The following is a 17313-nucleotide window of genomic DNA, read 5'->3' as shown; positions in this document are numbered from 1 at the left end:
ACTAGTTGGACTGAAAGCGCGTAATGGTAAACTCAATGAGAAATACCCACAGAGTGACGTAGCCCAAAATGCCGATGGGAACAACATTGCGCCAAACAGCCACGTTCCAATGAAAGACACGGCGGGAATGGATCCGAGCCGCGCGATAATTTTGGAAAAAGGCTGACATGCGTGTCTTTTGCTTACGCGGCCGATAACGGCGCCGCTGCTTTCGCTGCCGTCGCCGCTCATCAAGTCGTCGATGCCAGCGCTCCATATCAACTTGCGACAAGAGCGTATGCGGCGAAGAAGTTGACCCCTGTGTGCCTGGCACCGAAGACCCCTGATTCGCTCCCGGCTTGTCAGGCAACTCAGTGTCCGATTCACTCGTGACACCATCATCAGGCGCGCCTGTCAAGGCACGAATCACCCACACACCACCCTCACGATACAGTCGGAACCGCTCAGAGCGGCTCAGGCGCCAGGGCCGCGAGTGCAGCAGGTGGTACAGATCTTCCTGATCCGAATGCAGTCCCTCAGCGTCCGAGACCCCCGTCTCGTTCACGTCAGAGTTCGCGCCATCATTCGACGACGGCAAGTCCACATCCGTGATATTACTCGTGATCCAGCGAGCCAGAATTTCGAAAAAGGACGTAAATGTCGATATCACGATCCAGCCCGCAGCCGGCTGGGAAGGTCCGAAGCACCACAAGACCCAGCGCACGAGCGACCAGCAAATCGACTGGAACGTAATCAGGCGAATGAGCGACGGTACCAATGTGTAATAAATAAGCCAGCGTCGTAACAGCATCGTCATGAGCGACAAAGCATGAAAGGCTGTGCATATACTCCAGAGCGAGCAGAAAAAGTATTCAATCGCACTCGGTGTTAGCGACATGAAATTGGTGCGCAGCCATCGGTAGTTAAGGGCTTGCTGGTATGAGTGTTGTAGCAGGGACACGGTACCGACCAACCCAGGTACCACTGCAAATAGGCGCAAAGAGTGCAGCAACAGCTCGAAGCCAAGAGGCAATGGCTCAAGAGGCTCAACCTGCTCTGTTGGACGCGGCACAGAAGACATTGGTGAGTCGGAAGCGAGGAACGATGGGACCATAGAGAGAATCCCTCGATAGTGTCTTGACAGACTTTCGCGTGCCCCGTGGGCCGAGGACGATGCTGCTGCTGCCACGAAAGATGGCTGAGATTTTGTGTTCCTGTATTTCATACGATTCATATCATGCTGGTGAAGCGTCTGTTGAGAGAATGTACGCCTACGGCGACGATGATATAAGCATTCCTCGTCCTCATCCGAAAGAAGCAGATCGCCCGAGGATACTGATGCGGCATCCGTGTCGATATGGGAAAACTCGGGCTCGGAAGACGAGCGTACCAATGGCTCTCGTGACGTTAATGTATGAAAATGAGTAGATTCTTGTGCCACCATAGAGTAGGGCGGTGGACAGTCAAGTGCATTCATAGCCAATGCATCAGGTAGCTGAGTCGATACGTGGGAAGGCGCGCTCATTGACAGAGCATCACGAGACCAGCTCGCTTCTTCCGCGCACGGAGCCATCCGGCGCGCACGACATGCCGAAGTACCTGACTCACGCCGCGCTACGTGTGACGTCGCGAGAGCACATGTGCCGGTCTGATCATGTACGTCGAATGACTCCGCCCTGCGCAAGGAGACATCCACATCCAGACGTCCCATGTCACTTTTGAATAACGAGGCAAATTCTTTCTCGCTTGCGACGCAAAAAGACCGCTTCGTCTTCACTAAATTGTTCAGTGTGCGTCGCTTAAATGTCAGCTGGGCCCAAGTCTTCAGGTACGAGGAGGAAAACACGCCCCAGTGTAATATTAGTCAGCAGACGTACAGTGACTGCAGGCTGAACGCAGGCTCCGCGTTCGCCAGTCTGCTTGATCGAGGCATGTCGGAGTTTTACGTGCGATACTAGTACGTGTTTATCTCTTACACGCTCAGTACGGGGCATAAAGGACGACATGGTCACGAGTTTCTTGAATTTGAGTACAACCGCGGGCGCTTGCGATATGCGAACAATAGCAACTACCGCAACGATTCGCTGATTCGCAAAGAGAGTATGTCTTGACGCACTCACTGTAGTGTGGATTAGTCCACTTATGACGGATCAGCTGCGTTCCATAGTGGAAAGCAGTGAAATTCTCAAGTACGTTACTACGGCTGACACGTGCAGGGAAGATGACACGACATGGCCGAAAAGGAATGCGAACGGACGACAAGAACTCGAGATCCGACTGGGTAAAGAACACATCTCTTTCGAGACTGCCAAGCTTGGATCTCTTATCGAGGTGCAAGACAGCGAGGACCCCGAGGGGTTGCGTGTGATGTACTACTTGGTACAAGATCTCAAGGTACGTGCGACCTGTATATTTGATCGACTTACGTCAGTGTCTGGTGTTTAGTCTCATCTCGATGCACTTTAAAATCAAGCCCATTTCCGTGTGATGCACAGACATGATCTACGTACAAACAAGCACATGACACGTGTAGGATATACCCGTAGATGCAGTACTACAATCCATCAATATGCTTACTCCTGGATTTTGGCCAGGATTTCCGAGTCGCGGATCAAGAGGTATTCTTCGTCGCCCACCTTAATTTGGTTGCCACCCCACGATGGCAGCAGCACCTTGTCACCGGGCTTCACGCTAGTGGGCACTACCTGGCCATCCTTGTTGGGAGCACCAGGGCCAGCGGCGATGACCGAAGCTTCAGGCATGGGCGTCGAGCTTGACGACGAGGGCAGGAAGATGCCGGTGGCCGTCTTGGTCTCCGGCTTGAAGCGTTGGACGAGCACACGATCGAGAAGAGGCACCACCGACTTGATATTGCGGATCGTAGAAGCAGCAGCCGACTGTGAGCGTTAGATTTGTGACGGCGGTGGCGGAACGTACCATAATGCGTTTGTGTGGGATACGATGTCTGTTCGCCTGTCGATATATCCACACCTCTGGCAGTGCACCTTCGAGTCTACCCCACAATCGGCCGAAGAAATCCACTTCCATGTGGTTCGGTGTGCTTCCACGTTGCTGGCCGCCTTGTGGAGACGCTTGATGACTGGCTGAGCCAAATGGCTTCTCGAGCAGCGGTGGCAATTTCCTTCGAAGCGCTTCTTCCGGCTTCGTCGTGCACAACGTTCGGGCGGTTGTACCACTTGATATAGTCTGCCACACGCATCGCGTTCCGTCCTTATTCCTTACTTTCGAACTATGTCTATGTTGCGTGCTTCTGCGGCATCCTCGCGCATGCCGCGTGTGCTGAATTCGCGTGCTCTGTCGACTTCGGCAGCCGCTCTGGCCCACAAGGAGGTCAAGTTTTCGAACGATGGTCGTGCGGCCATCCTCAAGGGTGTGAACCTCCTCGCTAACGCTGTGAGTGTGACGCTTGGCCCCAAGGGTCGCAATGTGATCATCGAGCAACCATTCGGTGGTCCGAAGATCACGAAGGACGGTGTCACGGTGGCCCGTGCTATTGAACTCAAGGACAAGTACGAGAACTTGGGTGCTCGCCTCGTGCAGGACGTGGCCAGCAAGACCAATGAGGTGGCCGGTGACGGTACGACGACTGCTACGGTGCTGGCTCGCGCTATCTACGCTGAGGGTGTCAAGAACGTGGCTGCTGGCTGCAACCCCATGGACCTGCGCCGCGGTAGCCAAGCCGCTGTGGACGCTGTGATCAAGTATCTGGAGGCTAACAAGCGCGAGGTGACGACATCGGAGGAGATCGCGCAGGTCGCGACTATCTCGGCCAACGGTGACAAGCACGTTGGCTCGCTTATTGCAACTGCCATGGAAAAGGTGGGCAAGGAAGGTGTGATCACGGTCAAGGAAGGCAAGACGCTTGAAGATGAGATTGAGATTACCGAGGGTATGCGCTTCGACCGTGGCTACATTTCCCCCTACTTTATCACAGACATCAAGACGCAGAAGACCGAGTTTGAGAAGCCGCTTGTGCTTTTGAGTGAAAAGAAGATCTCGGCTTTGCAGGACATTCTTCCATCTCTCGAGGCGGCCGTGACTATGCGCCGTCCTCTCTTGATCATTGCTGAGGACATTGATGGCGAGGCTCTGGCCGCCTGCATTCTGAACAAGCTGCGTGGTCAACTGCAGGTGTGTGCCGTCAAGGCCCCTGGCTTTGGTGACAACCGCAAGAGCATTCTCGGCGACTTGGCCATTCTCACGGGTGGTCAGGTGTTCTCTGACGACCTGGACATGAAGCTTGAACGCGCTTCGCCCGACATGCTTGGTACGACGGGCAGTGTCACCATCACAAAGGAAGACACTATTTTCCTGAACGGCGAGGGCAGCAAGGATGCCATCACGGCCCGCTGCGAGCAGATTCGCTCGGCCATGAATGACCCCTCGACATCCGAGTACGACCGCACGAAGCTGCAAGAGCGTCTTGCCAAGCTGAGCGGCGGTGTGGCTGTCATCCGTGTGGGTGGCTCGTCGGAAGTTGAGGTTGGCGAGAAGAAGGACCGCTACGACGATGCTCTGTGTGCGACGCGTGCTGCCGTGGAGGAGGGCATTGTGCCTGGTGGTGGTGTCGCCCTGCTCAAGGCTGCCAAGTCGCTTGACTCGATCACGACGGCCAACTTTGATCAACAGCTGGGTGTGTCGATTGTGCGCAGCGCTCTGACGCGTCCCGCCCGCCAGATTGTGGAGAACGCTGGTGAGGAAGGCTCGGTTGTGGTCGGCAAGCTTATGGAGAACCCAGGCGACTTTGGCTTTGGCTACGATGCCAGCACGGGTGAATACAAAGATCTGATTGCAGCGGGTGTACTTGACCCATTCAAGGTCGTGCGTACGGCTCTGCAAGACGCTTCGGGTGTTGCCTCGCTTCTCACGACGTCCGAGTGCTGCATTGTGGAAGCCCCTGAAGAGAAGCCAGCCCCCATGCCCGGTATGGGCGGCGGCATGGGCGGCATGGGCGGCATGGGCTTCTAAGGTAGTTATATCCCCGTGTAGTTCCGTATATATCCGTCGAGCGTGTCTGTGCATCATGATCGTGGCTTGGTCATTATGGACCTTGACGTCAGCTAACGAGGTGTATGGTTCTATGACGAGCGAGCAGCGCGGTGGATGACCGCAAAGAGCGATAGGGCTTCTTGCGCCTGTTGGAAGTCTTCGTGGTTCACAATGGACTTGATCGTTTGGTCTTTGGTTTCGAATGGCGACGGAATAAACTTCTTGAGGTACTCGTACGCCACGAGCGTTGCACCAAACTGCGGACTCGAACGCAGGACACGAGCCAGAGAGCCCTTGAAGAACGCCGTTGGCGACTCGTTGGCGAGAATCTTGGCAAAGCAGTCGCTAATGCCCGAGTACGTCGCCTGGCCCTTGCGTGCCTCGACCTGCAAGCGTGTCTTGATTACATCGGCAGGCGTCGTCAGGAACGCAGCTGGTACACCTGCGATGGATGCTGCGGCCATCAGCTCGCCGAACGAGAGCTTGTGGTCGGGACGCTCGCCGAAGTAGTCGTGCTTCAGATGTGCATACGCTGGGAAGTAGATGGCGCTGAATGGAATGTCGCGCAACAAGCAGGCACCCGCGCCACGGTACAGACCCATGAGGCCGAGGCTGCGAATGATGTGTATCGCGCCAGATTTGACCTTGCTGGGATTCGGCGATTCACCCTGGACCTGCAGGCGGATCTTGACAATTTCGAGCGGGTTGGTAAATATGACCTGGGAGCCACCGGCCACACCACCAGCGAGGATCTCAGCGCCAAGTGACACATGACCGTCCTTGTCCATGGTTAAGGAACGCACGAGATCGTTCATCGTGAGCTTGATGGCTTTTTCAGGGGCCACACCCAGCAGCTGCGGAAGCAGACCCGAGTAGAAGCCAAGAAAGCCCTCATTGCGCAGCACCTTGCGTGCACAGTCGAGACTGTTGCGGTACATGACTTCACCTGCGGCGTTCGAGCGCTGGTTCTGCATTCGGGTCTTGACTAAGTCGATAGGATACACAAACGCAGCGCCTGTGGCACCGGCAAAACCGCCGAGCACAAAGTTGAAGGTCGATTGACCGAAATTTTGGAGGGCGGACTTGAGAAAGGACGGCGACGTGGTCTTGTCTTGCGAGGCCACGGCGCCAGACGCCTGGTCCATGAGGGACTCCACAGCGCCAGCATCGTGCACCGAGATGGTGTGACGCACATACTCGCCATTCGGGGATGGATGCGTTTCGTACTTGACTTTGCTGTTCTCGCGTTGCGCGCCTGTCTCAAAGTACCTCAGCTTGGACGCCAACAACGGCGGTAGGTCCTTCGGGGTGTATATCTGGGAGGGATGTGAGAAGAAGCGGAAAACGTACCTGAAACTGGAGTTTCGACTGTCCTTTGAGTGATGACGGATCCTCTGACGTGGCCGCTGCGGTCGCCAGAGGCATAGCATCACAGAGGAGCGGTGAGAACGCCATTTGTATCAACGGTGAGAAGAAGGCGTTCGGCTTTCAACAGCACTTCTCTGCCACAGCGAGTCGTGTCATTCACTGCCTATATATTTGCAAACCAGCCGAAGGAAGCCACGTGGCTTCACGTGGCACTAGGACCTGGCGGTAGTACGACGAGGCGCCGAGGCCGTGCCTGCCTTGTGCGAGACGCGCTCTACCACACTGGTGCCGTCACGGAAACGGGCGCGGAAGAGCACGTTCGCATTGGAAAATAGACCCTCTTTTAGTGACACGACGATAAATTGAGATCCCTTGAATCGCGTGCTGAACAAATGACCGATGTGCTGTGTGTGTGACAGGTCCAGAGCCGCATCGACCTCGTCCAGGATGTACATGGGCGCTGGGTTGAACTGCAAAAGCGACATGATGAGACTGAGAGCAATAAGCGAGCGCTGACCGCCACTCAGCTCCGTAAGACTCTGCTTCCACGTCGCGCCGAGCCGCACGCGCACTTCCAGGCCCTGCGTCACGTCTTGTCCCTCGGGCGGCTGCAGCATGGCGTAGTTGCCCGGTAGCAGCTCGCCAAAAATAGCGCCAAAGTCACGATTCACCTGCTCAAACGTCGTCTGCAGGGCATCGCGCTTGTATCGATCGAGCTCCTCGATGGTTTGTTCGATTTTGTTCTTGTCACGTAGCACCGTCGAGAGCATATGCTGCAGACTCGCGTCCTTTTTCTCAACATTGTCGATCATATGCATGACGCGCGGGTTAATGCGCCGACGAAGTCCGCTCTGCTGCTCGTCAAGCCGCTTGCACTGCCGACGCACATCGTCCATGTTGTGCTTGGCAAACTCGTACGCCGAGCCAGGCTGTCCAAACAGGTGGCATTCGTCCAAGATCCAGGGAAAAGCCGTCTCGAGTGCCGTGATGTGGCGCTGTGCCGTGGCATGTACATGCTCGAGCTGCTCAAGTTCGCGATGCCACTGCTTGAGCTGCAGCTCGCCATCGGCCACGGAAGCCTTTTTGGCTTGCAAGGCCGCTTGGAGCTCAGCAACTTGGTCGTCACACGCTGCCATGGCAGCACGTGTTTCAGCCATCGCCGCTTCACTTTCCGCTACGCGCGTTTGCAGAAGATGCATGTGCGACGAGCTGGCCTGCAGCTCGTCATCAGCTTGCTGCAGCGATGCATGCGCCTCATCGAGTCGCTCCTGCGCATGTTCCACCTCTATACGCGCCTGTTGGCACGCCAGTTCCGAGGAGCGCAGCGAACTTTGCCGCTGCTTGAGTTCTTTCGCTCGCTCGACAAATTGGGCTTTCATCGACTTGCACGACGCACGCACTTGGCCGACCTTGGCTTCCTTGTCGGTGTCAAACTCCGAGATATCGCGCACAATCGAGGCGGTGCGTGCCGTGGCCTCCTTGAGACGTGTCTGCGCCGCCTCCATCGAAGACCGCCACTTGTCCAGCGACGTGCGACACGTGTCAATTTCCGCTTGGAGCATGGCGGCACGGCCGCCCTCGACCTGCTGCTGCACAAGACGCGCCTCATGCGCCTTGAGTTCCACGTGCGATACGAGCTCCTGGTATGCTGCGTGCTGTGCTTGCAGTGCGTCCCATTCTGTATGCGTCGCTTCGTACGCAGCACGCGCCTCATGCCACTGGGCGGCTTTGCGCGCCACATCTTGCATGCGTAGGAGGACACTGTGACTTCCTGACGACGGGGCGCTGCCGCCGGAGAGTGTGCCTGCGGGGTCATAGACGTCGCCGTCCATCGTGACGCTCTTCATGCGTACGGCCGCGTCAAATGTGACGCGCTTGGCCGTCGCAGCATCGCGGCAGATAAGCGTCGAGCCAAAGACGTACTCGAGGGCCTTGGCCACCTCGTCTTCGTACCCAATGAGCGAGAGGGCCAAGTCAACATGGCCTGGTGCGAGTTTCTGGGCCGCCTGCACACGCTGCGACGACGCGACATGCGGCTGGATCTTGGATAGGGGAATGAGCGTGACGCGTTTCTTGAGCTGGCCGTGTGCCAGGAGCTGGGCACCCACATGCTCATCCTCGACGACGACGCTGTACAGACGGCCACCGGCACATGTTTCGAGGGCCGTCGCGAACTTCGCACGCTCGGCATCGAGGTGCACTAGACTTGCCACTAGGCCCTTGACGCGGCTGCGATCAAAGTCAGGCGAAGGATCCGCATACGTAAACTGCAGAGCCGATGGAAGGCGGTCCTCTAAGGCGCGCCTCTCGGAGGAGAGGCGCGCCATGTCGTCCTGGAGCTGCATGCGATGCGTACGTAGCTGCTCGAAGCGCCGAGCATCCCATGCATGCGCATCGAGCTGCGCCTGCGCCGCTTCCGCGGCCTGTTGCGCCCGCTCCAGCTTGGTGTGAAGCGCGCGACTTGCGTGCCGTTCCTGCTGTGCCTGTGGTTCTTTGGTGCGGAGCTCGCGCTCCAGGTGCTCCATGCGTACTTGTATCTGCTGCAGCTCTGACTTGACGGCTGTCTCGTTCTCGCGCGCCTTCGCCAGCTGGCCCTGGAAGCCGCCCTGGGTATCTTGTGTGCCGACGCCGGTCAGCAACGTCTGTAAGAGGGATTCTTGTTCAGCAAGAGAGGCACTCTCCTTGTCGAATGCATCTTTAAAGGTAGCGAAGGAGGAGGATAGAGAGGCATGGTCTTTTTCCTGCTTCTCGAGGGCCATTTTGGCCGCGTCAAGAGCGTGCGTGTCTGCCTCGACGCGGCGTGCCTCTTCTTCCTGTGCCGCTTGTCGGAAATCGTGCTGCGCCGTAGCCTCGACCAGCTGGTGATGCAGCTGCTTAGCATCAGGCCCCGTACTTTTTTGTCCACGCTGTTGTTCTTCTAACGCGGCCAATTCTGTGCGTAGGCTTTCAATGTGCTGGGCCCACGCAGTCATCTCCGCCTGCTTGTCGCGGATGCGTTGGCGCGTATCTTCGAGGCCCGACTGCTCTCTCTGCGTGTGCAGCGTTTGCCATTCGTGCGCCTTAGCAAGGCGCTCGAGGCGCTCGAGCTCAGACGTGGCTTTTTGGTATTCAAGAAACGCGCGTTTTTCTTCCCGTAGGCGGTCAAGTTTAGGCCGGATCTCTTCTTCGAGCAGCGCGGAGATTTCACGGACCTTTTGATCTTTCTTGGCCATCGTCCGGAATGCACGCTCCTTGCGCTCCTCAAACATGCGTGTGCCTGTGGCCTCTTCCATCATCGACAGGATTTCGGCGGGTTTCATGTTCAAGACCTTGGTGATGCGACCCTGCATGATCAAAAAGTTGGGGTTGTTGATGTTGAGCTGGACGCTTTGGAACAGATTTTGCACGGCTTGCTGCGTCGCCTTGTGGCCATTGATCAGGTACTTGGATGCGCCACCCATCGCCACCTGACGCGTCACGGTAATGGTGGCATAGTTTTCAAACGCGACGGGCGAGCGCTCCTTGTCACTGTTATCGAAAACGATCGTCACAGACGCTTTCGTGACGCCAGCCTGTCCGCGCTTGTAGATCAGGTCCTGCATATTCGACGCCCGCACCGAGCTCAGGTTGGTCAGACCCAACACGAAGCAAATGGCATCCAGGATATTGCTCTTGCCACTTCCATTGAGCCCAGTGATGGCATTGAAACTCGGATCGAATCCCCGAACATGCGTGCGCACGGGGTAACTTTTGAACCCGTCGATGACGAGCTCCTCAATGCGCATGCGCCGCGGCCAGAGACGTGAGAGCGTGTTGCTTGGGAAGGAGGGGGCGTGTCGTGCGGGATCACGTGATACAAAAGACGCGCGTCCTCTGTGTGGCGCGTTGCTGTTCGTCATGGCGCGTCGGCAGGCCACGCTCGATGCGCTCTTTGGCGGCCAGCCTGAAGCCAAGCGCGTAAAGACAGAGGCGCCGGCAGAGAAGAAGAGTGAGCTTCCGCCAAAGGTGTCAGATGGCGTGCCGATCGCTTATGCGGTGCTGGTGGACACGTTTACGCGCGTCGAGGCTACGACCAAGCGCCTCGAGATTCTAGAGCTCGTGACGAATGTGTTCATGCGGATCATCTACGAAAGCAGTGAGGGCAAGCCTCTGGTTTCTGCGCGGGACAATCTCTTGCATGCTGTGTACTTGTGCATCAATCGCTTGTGCCCCGATTATGAAGGTCTTGAGCTGGGGATCGGCGAAGGGCTCTTGATCAAGGCCATCGCTCAGAGCACAGGCCGCGAAGTCGTGCGGATTAAGAAGGATTTCGAGAGTCTGGGTGACCTGGGCCTTGTGGCGCGTGCATCGAAAAAGCACCAGCCGACCATGTTTCGCGCGCAGGCTTTGACGTTGTCGTACGTGTTTCACCAGCTGCGTCTGATTGCGGCGGCGTCGGGCGCCAAGTCGCAGGACAAGAAGCTCGGCATCATTAAGCGGCTGCTAGCGGCATGCAGTGATGATGAGGCCAAGTACTTGATCCGCAGTCTGGAGGGCAAGTTGCGGATTGGCCTCGCAGAAAAGACGGTGCTCATAGCCGTGGCGCAGGCAGTGATGCTGGTGATGCGGGGCGAGGCATGCTACACGGCCGAGCTGGCTCCATCGCTGGAGCATGGTATACATACCGTCAAGGCCGTGTTCAGTGAGTTGCCGTCGTACGATGTGCTGATCCCTGCCTTGCTGGCGCATGGTGTGGAGCATCTTCACGAGCACGTTACCTTGACGCCGGGCATTCCGCTCAAGCCCATGCTGGCGAAGCCGACCAAGGCGATTGGCGAGGTGCTGGACCGGTTTGAGGCGCAGGCCTTTACGTGTGAGTACAAGTACGATGGCGAGCGTGCGCAGGTGCATGGATTTATGGAGGATGGCCAGCTTCAGGTGCGTGTGTTTAGCCGCAATTCGGAGGACATGAGCGTCAAGTACCCTGACCTTGTCGTGCAGATACCCCGTTGCCTCCGGGAGGGCCGTGTGCGCAGTTTTGTGCTGGATGCTGAGGCTGTGGCGTGGCAGCCGCGCGGCTCGGAGCCGGGGCGGCTGCTGCCGTTCCAGGAGCTGAGTCGGCGGAAGCGCAAAGACGTGCAGGCGGACGATGTGCGTGTGGCGGTCAAGGTATTTGCGTTTGATTTGCTGTACCTGAATGGGGCGTCTCTGCTGCAGGAGGCCTTGGCGCGGCGGCGGTCCCTGCTGTGGGAGTGCTTTGCGCCCGTGGAGGATGAGTTTGACTTTGCGACGTCGAAGGACTGCACGACGACGGAAGAGATCCAGGCGTTCTTGGATGAGAGCGTGGCGCATGGCTGTGAAGGCTTGATGGTCAAGATGCTCACGGGTGGCGATGCGACGTACGAGCCGAGTCGTCGCTCGATCAACTGGCTGAAGCTCAAGAAGGACTATTTGTCGGGCACGGGCGACAGTCTTGATCTGACGGTGATTGGTGCGTACTATGGCCGCGGCAAGCGCACGAACGTGTACGGAGCGTTCCTTCTTGCATGCTATGACGAAGACAGCGAGACGTACCAGAGCGTGTGCAAGATTGGCACGGGCTTTTCCGAGGCGGATCTTGATGCGCACTATACCACGCTGAAGGCGCTGGAGATCTCTGCTGCGAAGAGCTACTACGACCTGGGTGAGGCCAAGCCGGACGTGTTTTTTGAGGCGCGCATCGTGTGGGAGGTGCTGGCGGCGGACCTGTCGCTGAGCCCCGTCTACACAGCCGCGCGCGGTGCGATCGATGCGCGTGGTGTATCGCTGCGCTTTCCGCGTTTCGTTCGGATCCGCGACGACAAGACGCCGGACATGTCGACGACGCCCGAGCAGGTCGCGAGCATGTACCGCGCGCAGGTAGCGACGTCGGCGCGGATCGACGACGACGCGGACGAGTTTTGGTAGGATCCTCCACCGTAACCACCACCAGCCGTATGGGGCCGCTTTGGACGGTGGGGCTGCAGGCGCTGCAGACGCGCCTCGATACGCCTGCGATCCCGTGGAAGGCGCTCGTGAATGCGCTTCTGTGGGGCGTGTATGTGTTTGAGACGTATGTGTCGTGGCGGCAGTACCGGATGTATAGTCGGACGGCGCCGCCACCGGCGCTGGCGGGCCACGTCAGCGCGGACGATTTCCGCAAGAGCCAGCGGTATGGGCGAGACAAGATGCGCTTTTCGATGGTGTCTGATGCGGTGATGCATGTGGTGAGCCTCGTGAGTGTGAACTACAATGCGAGTGCGCACATGTGGGGCTGGGGCGGTGAGCTGCTCCGCTGGCTGCGTGTGGCGCCGAGTGAGCAGGCGCTGTCGGCTGCGCACATGCTGGTGACGACGGTTTGTTACTTGCCGCTCAAGCTGGTGCTGGAGGCGTATCGTGCGTTTGTGATTGAGGCGCGGCATGGCTTTAACAAGCAGACGTGGGGCACGTTTGGCATGGATCACGTCAAGCAGCTGCTGCTGAGTGTGGTGCTGGGTGCGCCGCTCGTGGCGCTGTTGGTGAGTGTGATTCGATGGGCGGGCGATGCGTTTGTGGTGTACACGGTGCTGCTCGTGCTGGCCGTGACGCTGTTTGGCTCGGTGATCTTCCCGACGTTCATTCAGCCGCTGTTCAACACGTTGACGCCCGTGCCGGAGGGCCGCCTGCGGGACCGCGTCACGGCGCTGGCGACGTCGCTGCGCTTCCCGCTCAAGCACCTGTACGTCATTGACGGGAGCAAGCGGAGTAGTCACTCGAATGCGTACTTTTACGGGGTCGTGCCGGGTGGCAGCAAGCACATTGTGCTGTACGACACGCTGATCGAGCACTCGACGCCCGCGGAGATTGAGGCGGTGCTTGCGCACGAGCTGGGGCACTGGTCGTACTCGCACCCCGTCAAGATGATGGCCGTGTCGTACGTGCAGATCGCCGCGCTGCTGACGCTCTTTACCGCGTTCATCCACAATGCGTCGCTCTATGAGGCGTTTGGCTTCCACGGACCGCCGCTGCCCGTGTGGATCGGCCTCGAGCTGTTCAGTCTCGTGCTGCATCCGCTCGATGCGCTGCTGCAGTTTGGCATGCACGCCATGACGCGCCAGATGGAGTATGCCGCAGATGCGTTCGCGGTGCGTCTGCCGCGGCCGCAGGGCGCCGACGACGGCAAGACGTACCAGGAGCTGCTGCAGTCCTCGCTCATCAAGCTGCAGGTGCACAATCTGTCGACGATGCACCATGACGCACTCTTCAGTGCGTACCACCATAGTCACCCGACGCTGCCCGAGCGCCTCGCGGCGATCGAGCGCGCCGCCAAAACCGACTAGGCGTTGCTCCACCACGATGATCGCCGGCTGGATCCAGGCCTTGTGTGCGGTGCTCGACACGCCTGCGGTGCCGTGGCACCAAGTCGCGAGTGCGCTGACGACGCTCGAGTACGTCGTGCACATGTACGTCCTGCAGCGCCAGGCGCCGCTGTATGAGCGCACGCAGCTGCCGCCGGCGCTGGCGCCGTTTGTCAATGCGCGCGACTTTGCCGCGCGCCAGCGGGCGAGTCGCGCGATCGTGCGCTGGGAGATGGTCACGCACACGGCGCGCTACGTGCTCACGATGCTGCGCATCGTCTTTCTCGCGAACGCGCTGGCATGGACGTGGGCGGGGCGCCTCGTGCAGCACAGCGAGAAGGGGCAGATGGTGGCGTACGTGTGCGTCCTCCCGGCGCTCTTTTTCCCGTTCGAGCAGCTCGTCCACGCGGGTGAGCTGTACATGGCGCAGCGGCAGCTGTCGCCTGCCTCGCTGGCGCCGTGGCGTACGCACCTGCGCGACTTTTTCGTCATGCTGCCGTTCCGCCTCCTTTTCAGCCTCGCGTTCGTGGTGTGTGGCGTTGCGTTCGCCGTCTACGTCGGCGAGATGCTGCCGGCGTACATGATCGCGCTCGGCGCCTTGTACATCGCGTTCGTGTCGTTCGTGTACCCGCGCGCCGTGCGCCCGTTCTTCGACCAGCCCGTCGTGCTCGACAGCGGTGCGCTGTACACACGCGCCCGGGCCGTGGCGGCGAAGCTGGGCCTGCCGCTGGAGCATGTGTTCCTCGCGACGCAGAACACCTCGGACGGCGGCGCCTACTGCTTCGGCTCACGCACGTTCTGCGTCGTGGTGCTCGATCGCCTCGCGAGCGATGCAGAGATCGAGGCTGTGCTCGCGCGTGCGATGGTGCCGTGGACGCTGCGTCATCCGAGGATACTCACGCTGTGTGCGGCGGTGCCGAGGGCGCTGTGGGTGCTGGGCATGGCGCTGCTCGTGCGGAATGCGTCGCTGGGGCGCGCTTTTGGCTTTGACGACGTGCCGCTCCCCGTCGGCTGGGACCTCGCCGCGTGCCTCGTGCAGCCTGTCGTGGCCCTGGCGAGCTTCGCCGTGCACGTTGTGCAGCACCGGCTGTGCTTCGAGGCGGATGCGCATGCCGTGCGCCTCGAGCCGAAGGCGGGCAGCTTGGCGCGCGCGATCGCGACGCTCGACGTCGCGCATCTGCTCATGGCGTCCGCGTACGACGACGCGCTGTACAGCGCATACGAGCGCGACACTCCGACGCCCGCACAGCGTATCATGGCGCTCGCTACGTAACTACTTGCGCTCGAGGCTCTTTTTGTAGGCGGCTTCCATGTCGGCCTGGACATTGGGCATGACAGGCTCGTGCTTCTTGTACTCCATAGAAAACTCGCCCTTGCCCTGCGTCAGGCCACGCAGCTGGCTCGAGAAGCCAAACATGTCGTTCAGCGACACCTCCGCCGTGATCGTAAAGTCGTCTTCGCGCACCTCGGTGTCCTCGATCGTGCCCTTGCGCTGGTTGAGCGCGCCGATCACCGCGCCTTGGAACTCGACGGGCGCGAGCACTTCGACGGCCATGCGTGGCTCGAGAATGAGCGGCTGGGCGCCGCGGAACGCCTCGCGGAACGCGGCGTGCGCAGCGATGCGGAACGCCAGCTCGCTCGAGTCGACGCTGTGCGACGCACCGTCCTCGAGCACCATGCGCACACCACACACCGGGTAGCCGGCGAGCGCGCCCTTCTCGAGACCGTCGTGGAAGCCCTTCTCACACGCGGGAATGTAGCTCGGCGGAATGTTGCCGCCGACGACGCTGTTCACAAACGCCGTGTCCTTGCCCGTGTCCTCGTCGACCTTCATCGGCTCAATGTAGCCGATCACACGACCAAACTGACCCGCACCACCCGTCTGCTTCTTGTGCGTGTAGTTGAACGTCGCTGGCTGCGAGATCGTCTCGCGGAACGCGACGCGCGGCTTGCCCGTCGTGCACGGCACATTGTACTCGCGGCGCATGCGCTCCACGTAAATGTCCAGGTGCAGCTCGCCCATGCCCGAAATGATCGTCTCGCCCGACTCACTGTCGACGTGCACACGGAACGTCGGGTCCTCCTTCTGGAAGCGGTTCAGCGCGCGCGAGAAGTTCACGCTCGTGTCCTTGCCCTCAGGCGTCAGCGACAGCGAAATGACCGGCTCAGGCACAAACATCGCCGACATCGACAGCGCCGTGCTGCCGTCGGTGAACGTGTCGCCCGACGAGCACTCCACACCAAACATGGCGCAGATCTCGCCAGGGCCAATCTCCTGCACATCCTCCATGTCGTCGGCGTGCATACGCACCAGACGCGGCACCTTGACCTTCTTGCCCGTACGCGAGTTGAAGATGATGCCGCCGCGGCGCAGCACACCCTGGTACACACGCATGTACGTCAGCTGGCCAAAGCGGCTCTCTTCCAGCTTGAACGCCAGACCCACCAGCGGCGCCTCGGTCGCCGGCACCAGTTGCACCTCACTGCCGCGCTGCGCCGTCGACTGCACCGCCGTCACGTCCTCGCCGGCCTCGTTCGCCTCCGCCGCCAGACGCTTGGCCACCGCCGTGTCGTTCGCAACGGCACGCACCTCCATCGGATTCGGCAGGTACGCACACATACCGTCCAACAGCGCCTGCACGCCCTTGTTCTTGATCGCCGTGCCGAGGAACACGGGCGAGAAGCGGCAGGCGACCGTCGCGCGACGCACCGCCGCCACAAGCTCTTCCAGCGTCGGCTCGCGCTCCTCGATAAAGATCTCCGCCATCTCGTCATCCACATCCGACAGCTGCTCAATCAGCTCCTGGCGCTTTTGCTTCGCCAGCTCCAGCACCTCGGCAGGAATCTCGTCCGTCTCACGCACGACATTGCCCTTCGTGCCTTCGTTGTACACGGCCTTCCAGCGCACAATGTCGACCAGCCCAGCAAAGTCGTCCTCCGCCCCGATCGGCACCTGCATCGCCGCCGCCGGCATACGCAGCTTGGTCCGGATCTGCTCAATCACACGGAACGGGTTCGCACCTGCGCGGTCCATCTTGTTGATAAACGACAGACGCGGCACACTGTACCGGCGCATCTGGCGGTCCACCGTCATCGTCTGAGACTGCACACCCGAGACGGCACACAGCACCAGCACCGCTCCGTCCAACACACGCAGCGCACGCTCGACCTCGATCGTAAAGTCGACGTGGCCCGGCGTGTCGATAATATTGATGTGGTAGTCCTGCTTCTTCTGCGTCGTAACCTCCGTCGTATCGGCCGCATCACCCGTCATGTCACTGCGCTCGGTCGGCGGCGTCGCTTTCCAGTTGCAGTACGTCGCAGCCGACTGGATCGTAATACCCTTCTCACGCTCCAGCTCCATGCTGTCCATTTTGGCGCCGACTTCATCACGTCCACGCACCTCGTGGATGTCCTTGATACGGCCCGTGTAGTACAGCACACGCTCCGTCAGCGTCGTCTTGCCGCTGTCAATGTGCGCACTAATACCGACATTCCGCTGGCACAGCAAGCGCTGGAGATCCGACTCGGTGGGCTTGATATCCGTCGCTAGCGGTGTCGCTTGCGTAGCAAGACTGCGCACCCAGCGCATGGCGCGCGCACGAGTGGCGCAACGCGCGACGGATGCCACGTTCATTCGCAT

At 59.5% G+C, this 17313-nt stretch overlaps 10 protein-coding genes across 10 annotated transcripts; 5 read left to right on the top strand and 5 right to left on the bottom strand.

The window, feature by feature from the left end:
* Window position 1: 1 nt before the first annotated feature.
* On the bottom strand, window positions 2–1690 carry MRET_3860 (N-glycosylation protein; the record flags this gene model as incomplete). Its single annotated transcript, XM_027630487.1, has 1 exon — window positions 2–1690. One exon carries the CDS (start codon window positions 1688–1690, stop codon window positions 2–4), a length of 1689 nt encoding a protein of 562 aa, XP_027486361.1.
* A 220-nt stretch (window positions 1691–1910) lies between these two features.
* MRET_3859 (putative mago nashi protein, exon junction complex) lies at window positions 1911–2467 on the top strand (the record flags this gene model as incomplete). Its single annotated transcript, XM_027630486.1, has 5 exons — window positions 1911–1936; window positions 1964–2079; window positions 2105–2168; window positions 2196–2373; window positions 2411–2467. The coding sequence occupies 5 exons, from the start codon at window positions 1911–1913 to the stop codon at window positions 2465–2467; spliced, it is 441 nt and encodes a 146-aa protein (XP_027486354.1).
* Window positions 2468–2552: 85 nt separating this feature from the next.
* On the bottom strand, window positions 2553–2919 carry MRET_3858 (chaperonin GroES; the record flags this gene model as incomplete). The annotated part of the gene is made up of 2 exons (XM_027630485.1): window positions 2553–2876; window positions 2917–2919. The coding sequence occupies 2 exons, from the start codon at window positions 2917–2919 to the stop codon at window positions 2553–2555; spliced, it is 327 nt and encodes a 108-aa protein (XP_027486355.1).
* Window positions 2920–3237: 318 nt separating this feature from the next.
* On the top strand, window positions 3238–4968 carry MRET_3857 (chaperonin GroEL; the record flags this gene model as incomplete). Its single annotated transcript, XM_027630484.1, has 1 exon — window positions 3238–4968. One exon carries the CDS (start codon window positions 3238–3240, stop codon window positions 4966–4968), a length of 1731 nt encoding a protein of 576 aa, XP_027486235.1.
* A 110-nt stretch (window positions 4969–5078) lies between these two features.
* On the bottom strand, window positions 5079–6444 carry MRET_3856 (solute carrier family 25 (mitochondrial aspartate/glutamate transporter), member 12/13; the record flags this gene model as incomplete). Its single annotated transcript, XM_027630483.1, has 2 exons — window positions 5079–6305; window positions 6340–6444. The coding sequence occupies 2 exons, from the start codon at window positions 6442–6444 to the stop codon at window positions 5079–5081; spliced, it is 1332 nt and encodes a 443-aa protein (XP_027486236.1).
* Window positions 6445–6569: 125 nt separating this feature from the next.
* Window positions 6570–10121, bottom strand: MRET_3855 (structural maintenance of chromosomes protein; the record flags this gene model as incomplete). The annotated part of the gene is made up of 1 exon (XM_027630482.1): window positions 6570–10121. One exon carries the CDS (start codon window positions 10119–10121, stop codon window positions 6570–6572), a length of 3552 nt encoding a protein of 1183 aa, XP_027486330.1.
* A 112-nt stretch (window positions 10122–10233) lies between these two features.
* On the top strand, window positions 10234–12261 carry MRET_3854 (DNA ligase 1; the record flags this gene model as incomplete). Its single annotated transcript, XM_027630481.1, has 1 exon — window positions 10234–12261. One exon carries the CDS (start codon window positions 10234–10236, stop codon window positions 12259–12261), a length of 2028 nt encoding a protein of 675 aa, XP_027486237.1.
* Window positions 12262–12290: 29 nt separating this feature from the next.
* On the top strand, window positions 12291–13652 carry MRET_3853 (STE24 endopeptidase; the record flags this gene model as incomplete). Its single annotated transcript, XM_027630480.1, has 1 exon — window positions 12291–13652. One exon carries the CDS (start codon window positions 12291–12293, stop codon window positions 13650–13652), a length of 1362 nt encoding a protein of 453 aa, XP_027486232.1.
* A 16-nt stretch (window positions 13653–13668) lies between these two features.
* On the top strand, window positions 13669–14943 carry MRET_3852 (STE24 endopeptidase; the record flags this gene model as incomplete). The annotated part of the gene is made up of 1 exon (XM_027630479.1): window positions 13669–14943. One exon carries the CDS (start codon window positions 13669–13671, stop codon window positions 14941–14943), a length of 1275 nt encoding a protein of 424 aa, XP_027486322.1.
* Window positions 14944–17313, bottom strand: MRET_3851 (elongation factor G; the record flags this gene model as incomplete). Its single annotated transcript, XM_027630478.1, has 1 exon — window positions 14944–17313. One exon carries the CDS (start codon window positions 17311–17313, stop codon window positions 14944–14946), a length of 2370 nt encoding a protein of 789 aa, XP_027486233.1.

Source organism: Malassezia restricta, chromosome VII (assembly GCF_003290485.1).
Source record: "Malassezia restricta chromosome VII, complete sequence".
NCBI classification, from domain to species: Eukaryota; Fungi; Basidiomycota; class Malasseziomycetes; order Malasseziales; family Malasseziaceae; genus Malassezia; species Malassezia restricta.
This window is presented reverse-complemented; position numbering and strand designations above follow the sequence as displayed.